General features: G+C 31.1%; 1 protein-coding gene across 1 annotated transcript; it reads right to left on the bottom strand.

The window, feature by feature from the left end:
* Positions 1-5,718: 5,718 nt before the first annotated feature.
* LOC121208703 (probable trehalose-phosphate phosphatase J) lies at positions 5,719-8,339 on the bottom strand. The gene is made up of 10 exons (XM_041079762.1): positions 8,074-8,339; positions 7,694-7,938; positions 7,466-7,606; positions 7,211-7,375; positions 6,960-7,118; positions 6,801-6,878; positions 6,637-6,706; positions 6,269-6,339; positions 6,095-6,187; positions 5,719-6,009 (listed from the first exon to the last, which is right to left on the bottom strand). The coding sequence occupies exons 1-10, from the start codon at positions 8,075-8,077 to the stop codon at positions 5,941-5,943; spliced, it is 1,095 nt and encodes a 364-aa protein (XP_040935696.1). The 5' UTR covers positions 8,078-8,339; the 3' UTR covers positions 5,719-5,940.
* Positions 8,340-9,225: the final 886 nt, after the last annotated feature.

Raw genomic sequence — 9,225 nt, forward strand, 5'->3', positions numbered from 1 at the left:
TGTACAGGCCAATTTTGGACCCAATACAACAAAACATTAACCCAACCTCAACCCATTTACATCAGACCCAATAACCCCAATCAAACCCATTCCCAATACATTACCCAAATCAAACCCATTCCCAATACATTACCCAAATCATTAAGCCCAAATTACCCGAGCCCGATGTTAAACCTTTACAAATCATCACACAAAGCCCAAATACAAAATAACCCACCTAAATACCAACTAACCCATAACCCAATTAAACCCACAAACCCAATACAAATTAAACCCAAATTTACCCATCAACCCAATATCCATTAGCCCAACTAAACCCAACACCCAACAGAAGCCCAAGACCCTAAACCCTAGCCTCTCTTTACCTAACCCCATGTTCGGCGCCGCACCAACCTTCTGCCATCTAACCAGCGCCGCACCAACCCTTGTCACCTCCACCATCCCTCTGCACCTACAAGAAAGCAAAAAAGAAACAGCAGACAACACGAAATAGTAAAAAAGGTTGTATTTTCATTCGGCTATAAAGCCATCAAAACAAAATGTAAAAAGGGTTCTTTTTTTTCTATTGGCAGTTTCAAAAACACAAAATAAGACAAGATTCAATCTCATAACAACAGTCTAATCAGTATTCAAACACAAGCATAACATACAAGCAAATCGGATACCAAGATCAAAGAATCAGAAGCTAAGAAAAACTAAAGGTTATTTCTTTTTTATTATTTCATTTTCGTTTTAAAACTCATTTTATCGCACATACATATAAGAATATAACAAAAATAATAAGATAAACAAGCGGAATAAAAAAAATTTAAAATTTTACCTTTTCACGGTGGCCGGCGCCGGCGACGGACGGTGGTCCAGTGACCGACCGGTGACCGGCCTTGCTGCCGGAAATCGCTCCCTCCCCTCTCTCCCTCCTTTTTTTTTCTTCTTACCAGCACAAATGAAAATTTTTTTAAGGACTTGGGCCTTTTATAGCCCCCCAAAACAACGTCGTTTTGGGGGCTGCCATTTAACCCCAAAACGACGTCGTTTCACCATAGTCCGACCCGATCCAACCCGACCCAACCTAGGATCCGCGTGTTTTTAACTCAATGGGATATTTGTGCAATCGATCCTTCCGCATTTTTTTTGTTTTAAATCAGGTTTATATTTATTTATAAATCGGTCCTAAAATTTAATCTTATTTGCGATCTAGTCCCTCCGTGCTGCACAGCGTTTTGGTGAAAGGGAATATTTTCTGTTTAACCCTCCTAAGTTATGCGTGCGTGGCATTTTGGTCCTTCCCTGCTATTTTATTTCTAATTTCGCCCCAAAATGTTGTTTTAAGTTCAATTTAGTCCTTTGGTTAATTTACTGCTTTATTCTTAATTTACTTGTTTTCATTTTCTGTATTTTATTTGTTATAATATTTATATTTGTTATATTAAATGTATTTATTATATGTCTTTTAAATATTATGTTATATATATATGTATTTTCAATATTGTTGTTATATTTATTATTATTATTATATATATTTGTTCTAGTATATATGTATATATTACACGTATAGGTTTATTTTTATTTCAATATCTTTATTATATTTGTTTTTGGTATTTTAATAATATTGTTATATTATTATAATAGTGTATACTTTTATTTATGTACATAGATTTATATATATGATGTATTTTTATTATATTATATTGTATTTTAATATCGTTACTATTATAATTGTTAACATAGTGAATGCCTTGTTATATATGTATATGTTTTTATGTCATCATTGTTGATTATCATTAACTTTAATATGTGTCTCATTATATGTCCTTAAATATACATATAGATATATATACATGCAATATTATAATAGTTTTCTTTGACATCATTATCTCCAGTATATGTATATGTTATGTAAATATTTTAATGTCATATTATATATACATTTTTACACTATGCATACATACTTTTAACATTATATTTTATATGTATACTCTTAACATCATATTATATATATATATATATCTTGCACAAATTTTTAATACTTTACTATATATATACCTTTATATATTATATGTATATTTTAGTATTATGTTTTTATATCTATGTTTTAATACCATACTATATATATTATTATATTTTATTACATAATTAGTACCCATGTTTTATTATATATATATACTCTTTTATTTGTGTTATTTTCATATGTCATATTATTCATTTTATACTCATTATTTTTATTATTGCCACTTATATATTATTATTTGGTGTACATACATCTTTTATTATTATTAGTATATAAATGTATTTTCCTTGTCTATATTGTTCCTAATATATATTGCACATGTTCATTTATACTATGTGTACATGTATCTAGTATATATATATTTAGTATTATTACATATATATCTTTTAGGCATTATACTTTCATGCTTCATGTATATATGTCATGTATTATATTTTTGCATATTATCTTATTTACATATTATCTTATATTATTATTACTAAGTGTATTTTATATTTGTTCATGACTTGTTTTTTATTATTATTTCTTTTGTAAATATCATTGTTATTGTTTTTCTAATGCTCTAGTGTTCATGTTAATATTTTTCATTAATAATGTCATTATTTGCATCGTTGATTTACTTAAAATTCTCACTTTATAAATATCTTTCCCATGTTTTAATTAATTTCAATAATCAAGGCAATGTACCGATTCAACATTAAGCCATCGAATTCTATCGCTATGTTGGATGGAATTTGACGGCTCGTGTTAAAACGGTATATCCTTCTCAAAAAACCGAAAAAAATAAAATTTTTCGTCTTTTCAATTGAATTACGACTAAATGTTACATTGAACTCGCATTTTTGAAAATCAAGACAACACGTGTTTATGAGATACCAATTTTGGGCGTCGCGAGGGTGCTAATACCTTCCTCGTGCGTAACCGACTCCCGAACCTTAATTTTTCTCTAGCTTTTAACGTAGACCTAAACTCGGCCTTCTTTTTGTTTTAAAAATAAATGTGATAGGTGCCCGATCACACCTATAAAAAAGGGATCGGTGGCGACTCCCTTTTTAATAAAATCAAAAATCAGTTTTCAAATGTCCAATAAATCGCCACAATTAGCGACTCCAAAGCTAAAAATTTCACGTCGCTACAAACTAATTTGTCTACATTTTTAGTAGAAGGGGCAAAATACAGTTTAACTCCTAGTACAAAGGCCTCTATGATACTTTTACCTCAAAAAGTTTATCTCAATTAAAATGATGATGTGAATTATTTTTAAAAGTACTTATTCTAATAAAAAAAAGGATAAAGTAACGTTTAGTCCATGAACTTGGCAACTTTTCTCACTTAGGTTCCTTAACTTGTTTTTGGTCCATATTAATCTTGGAAAAGAGATGACATGACCAAGGGCGAAGCTAGAACATTTTTTTGGGGGGAGTCGAAACTAAGTGGTATATTTTTACGATAGTAAAATGTACAATTTTATCATTTTAATGGCCATGTCTTTATAATTTTTAAAGGGTTAAGTTAAACTTTTATCATTTGGGGGCAAAGTGCAATATTACTGTTACTAATTTAAAATTTTATAAATTATAAAGGGGTCTAAATGAAAATTTTTTCCGTTTAAGGGGGCCGAAGCCCTTGTCAGCCCTTTGGCTCCACCACTGGACATGGCACAATCTTAAAGTTCCATGTCATCATAACAATCTTAAAGTGTCATGTCATCATACCTTATGAAAATCCAAGTTCAATGGCTAAATTGAGAAGAACTATCAAGTTTCGAGAATTAATGTGGATAAAACAAATTTAGAGATTAAGTTAAAAAAACAAATTTAAGGACTAAATTTCATTGTATCCTTAAAAAAACCCATACCTTGGGATGAACAAAAAGGTTTTTTTTTTCTTTAATCCGCATTGGCAAGGGTAATACTAAGGACAAGTGAGTGTCACAAGGCCATTAGCCTCTTTTCAAAAAAGCATATATAATAAAATGTACATTGCACCGCTTATATATTTCAAGACTCTTCCTTTCCTTTCTAATGTGGGATTAATGCACCATTCTTACTTTTTTTTAGAGCGTTTGGCATGACCCATGCCTTGCCCCCTAGTTTGGTATCGTTACCTTTTAGGACATTGAAATTTGTAAAGTTATAGCTAATAAAATGGTAAAATTTATGTTTTGACCCCTTAAAAGATTTACAATTTAATTTTTTTTCAATATTAAATCTCTAGCTTCACCCCTTCATATTAGCGTTATAATCAAAATAGTTAACAACATTAAGTATTTAGGCTAACTAATAACATTATAAAAAAAGGCTAAAGCGTCTTTCAAACCTTTGAACTTTTCCAAAAAAAAATCAATTAAACCCTATACCATTTTTGCACTCTATTGAGCCCCTTAGCTAAGCCTTTTTAGGGGTTGTTTCCACCACATGGAACACCAAAATTATGCCGTGAAATATATTATTTTATATTTAAAATCATGAAAATTATAAAAAAATCATAAAAGTAATAAAAAATTACAAAATAAAGAATCCCAATTTTTTTTTTGAAAAAAAAATAAAGAGCTAACCTTATAAAAAACCAAAACCATAAATTATCCGACATAAAATAGTTAAGTTGTACGTAATAGATTCGTAAGCTTTCTGTTTTGTTGAATAAATTATACTAGAAACAGAGATGAAGACTCAAAGAAATGGCCAATTATATGAGGGTTTTTCAATTTTGCAAAAATAAAAATCTTGTATAAGATCAATAATGGAGGAATATAAAAAGGCAACTAAATTATACATACACTATGTTCTTTGATCCCTCAAAAGATGATAAGCTTTTTCTCCATTCCCTAAAGAAGCCAAAATGGAATTTTTGCTATTTCAAGGCATTGATTTTTCCTCACTCAATTACTACTTTACTTAGTATTTATCTTTATCATCATTGATTATATATCATAATTTTGTGACTTAACATTAATTCCATTTTTTAGAGATAATATTACATTAATTTAGATTTCAATTTTTGATATATTAGTTTTTGTCCTTCTATTATGTTCAAATTTGTAATTTGGTCCCTATACTTTAATTTAATATAATTTGATGCATCTATTTTTATAATGTTAATAGTTAATCCAAATAATTAACTATTTTAGTTAAGATTCTGACATGGTTTTTTTCTTCCTTAAAAAATACTCCTAACTCATTTTGTTGACTTGGATTAACTAATGATATTATAAAAATAGAAAATAAAATTATAAGGACAAAATTTCAAACTGGGGTAAAGTAGAGGGACCAAAACTATAATTTAACCATTTTTATATATTATTTGAAAGCTACTCATATACCCAAAACTGCTAAATTAAAGGATATAACGCACTTAATCGTGCTCAAACTCACAACCTCCAAATTATTACAATGAAATAAGTTAATAGACCGTCAACAAATTAAAATGAATCCCACACGTAAGCTCTCTCTTTTGAGTTTTTTTTCCCCTTAAAAAGAACATTGACATCAACTAAATTCGTAGATAAAAGGACGGAATTGAATTGTAAAAATTCGAACACTAATGTCAACCAAAACTTCAAACCAACTCGAGTCTTTTACCGTTAAACAGTTGACTATTTAAAATATATTTATTTACATTTATGTGATAAAATCTCTTTTGTCCGTGTTAGTTAAATTCTTGATTTTCATTCGATATTAAATTCCAAACCATCAACAAATACACATATGTAACATTAATCCGAAGCCATTGCTTTTCTATGCATTAATAGACAAGTAATGAAGCCACAAGACTTTACCCTTTGTACCCCAACTAGTTACAAAGATGTACAAAGCTTTTATAATCATTTCTCTCATCTTAAAACAATAATTTTACTACTTTAATCCCACACCCCCCTTTACAATTTCTTTGCTAGGGTGCACAAATATATACTTCCACTATCTTATTTTCGTCTACATTCTCGACTGAGTTCTTAAAGATAATTCTTTCCATTCAACCAGACGTCGTAAAAAGTCCATGACCTATAAAAAATATCCAAAAGAAAAATGAGTTGATCAAAAACCAACTGAACTAGAACTCGTGTTATTACAATAATTCATAACTTACCTCATCTGGTTCTTGTAATGAATAGGATGCATTAGTGTCCTTGGGGAACTTGGATACAAGAATACCAAAACCTTGGCCTCTGTCCCTCAATATCTAAAAATGGAAATCAGAAGTATTAACCTAAAATATCCACTGGGTTTCATAGGAAAAAAAAAATGCTTATTCATTGTATACCTTGAATGCATCTTCATCGGTCCGATCATCTCCGATATAAACGGGAAAGACATCGGTACAGTTAGCAAATCCTATAACACAAAAACACGATAACAGTAAGTAGTGATTAAAATATTTGTTAGTGATCAGAGAATATCATGTTATTGTGTTTTATTTTTCTACCATTACCAATTTTTTAAAGCCAAATAAAGTAATGCCTTCTTGCTATGGCTGCTGTTTACTTTAAAAACTTTATGGATTTTATAATATGATTAAGTAATATGAACACGCAGACACGAAGTGCACACGATTTTAAGGATCAAAGAACGTGTGATAAAAAAGAATAATTTGGACACCTTTGTAAAGTAGAGAAAGAATGGAGAACTTACCAAGAGATTCTAACAAAAATTCAAGGGCTTTCCCTTTGTCCCATTTTATTGTAGGACGGATTTCCAAAACCTGCATGTTACGAGAAACAAATATAAGATATCAGTTTCGTAATTCATTGACAGACGTGTATGAACTTGTACTCGGTTAACTCCAAATGGCTCACCTTTCGGCCTTGAGTTAGCCGAAGCTTGGGGTAGTCTTTTAAAACAGACTTCACTTGTTGTGCCAATTCACTCCATTTCTGTATTTTAAAACACAGCAAACAATCAGATTGTGGTAATAAAGTTCGATGATTTGTGATTTGCAGTTTTTCTTTTATTACCTTTTCATCAACACAACGAAAGTGTACTGAGAGACAAAACTTGTTGTTCTCCACTTTAGCACCTGGTGTTGATTTTGTAGTTTCAACCAACTGTGTATAAACCTCATCAACCATGGGAAGAAATTCACTAGCTGGTTGGAAAAGAACAGATTCAGTATCCTGTAAGAGTAACAAAGCCAGGTCAAAAAAATGTGGTTGGTTTCGAGTTTAACGCAATTGGTTCATGCAATAACGTGTACGACTTGACTCACTTTGTTAGATTTGGAACCTTTTTCAGGGCCTTTAATGTCCATGCCATGGCTTCCAGCATAGTATAGCTCAGCTAATTTGACAAAATTATACACCTTGTCCCTGCATCTGCCACTCACTATAGCTGTAGGGAAACATTTGGCTAGCTTTCTCACTGTCTTTCTCATCTGGTGTTAAAAAAAAAAAAAACATGGGAAATCCATTTTAAAAACAGCACAGAGAAAGTAGTCACTGTGTCATATTAACAAACAGCTAACCTTCTTAGACATGAAAGCCCGATCTGGATCGGCTACGATTGGTGAAAGAGTGCCATCGTAATCAAGAAACATTACGATTTGTTTCCCTTTTGATGCATCGATTATCTGTTCGAACATATCTAGTGCTGATGGATGGTTTAGCTGAACAATTTAATCCAAAAAGGAAAAAGAAAATCAGAATCTTTATGAAAGGAAAAGAAAAGAAAAAGAAAACCCATTTGAACTTACATTCCAGGAACCTTGATCATCAGCAATGGACGGTGCTGATTTCATATGAGTTGGAGAAGAAGCTCTCATGGAATCGACCCATGAATTAACTCTGGCTCCGGCATTGATTTCAAGGTTTTGAAGCAATTTCTTTCTGGAAATGGAGATAAAACCAGGTGGTGCCGGTGGTTTCTGTGCTGATTTTGGATCAGAGACCATGTTTTGACCGGCGGCGATGTTCTTTGGTCTTTCTTCAATGAAACTTACTGCAATAAATAAGAACAAACCCAACATTTAAAACATTTTTAGTAAAGGTAAGATGCCTTAAAAACCGAAGCACACAGGTTTTGTTTTTTGTTTCCCCACTCCCAACCACAAAAAAAAAAAAAACCAGAACTTACCCATTTTTGGAAATTAAGGTAGTTAAAAGAAAATCTCAAAACCCAACAAGTGTTTGGTTGTTAATGTTAATGTAAGAGGAGAGAGTTCAAAATTCCAACCAGAGGAATTTACAGAGTACTCTGTTTTTTTTTCCTTTTTTTTTCTTTGAAACCCAAAGATTAAGGAACTGAAACAACAAAAAAAGAAGAACCCAAAGATTCGTGAAAAACAAGGAAGAAATGAAGGGAAAATATATGGAAGAGAGGAAGAGTGAAGGGAATGTATGTGAGTGAGACATGGAGGAGTTGAAGCTCGTTTTTATAAGCCAAAAAAAAAAAACCAGACATAAACGGACGACAACGAAACTCTTACAAAAGTGTGGGACCCATCCTAGTTGTTGATTTTGGGGCCCATATTACTGGGAGAGAGCTGGTTTTTTTTTTTGTTTTGTTTTTTTTGAGGAAGGTAATTAAGCTGCTTTTTTTTAATTGGCTGCTAGTGGTCAAGCCACGTGGAAGACATTGGTTAGGATGATACACATGATGTGGGTTCTGACACGTGGATAACCAAGTCACATGTTAGACCCACTGGATTATGGGAGCTGTATTTTACAAATTTTGTTTTAATTGGATCCTATTTGGGTGGATTTTGGATCCACCAGCCACCAACTTGTCTTGAAATGTTAAAATTGAAATTATGGAGCTTTACCGTGAAAATTCTTCATTTTTTTCCTCGGGAGTAGGAGAGAGTGTGTGTTAGGGATTGAAAAAAATATTCTATCCATTTCAACTTGACTCGATTTGATAATGTTAAACATTTCTTTTTGAAATTAAGCTTCAAGGTGGGACTAGACAAATTAAGATTGAATCGAGTTTAAAAAAAATTTCATCTATTCTCATCCTATGATAATTATCAAAATACTCTTATATAATTTTAGTTTAAAATATATGATAATGACAAATAAATATTGGGCAAAGTGGTGAGGCAGATTCCATTTTTTATGAGAAAACAAAAATTTTAACGTTGAAGATGACAATGTTGAGAAGGAGAGTTGAAAACAAATCCTAAACATAAACCGTAAAATAAACATGAAGTACATAAAAAATATATATTAATATTTAATCTAATATACCTAGAAAAGAATTAATAAAAAATTTAATAAATATTCTTTC

This window comes from Gossypium hirsutum, chromosome A02, assembly GCF_007990345.1.
Source record: "Gossypium hirsutum isolate 1008001.06 chromosome A02, Gossypium_hirsutum_v2.1, whole genome shotgun sequence".
Lineage (NCBI taxonomy): Eukaryota > Viridiplantae > Streptophyta > Magnoliopsida > Malvales > Malvaceae > Gossypium > Gossypium hirsutum.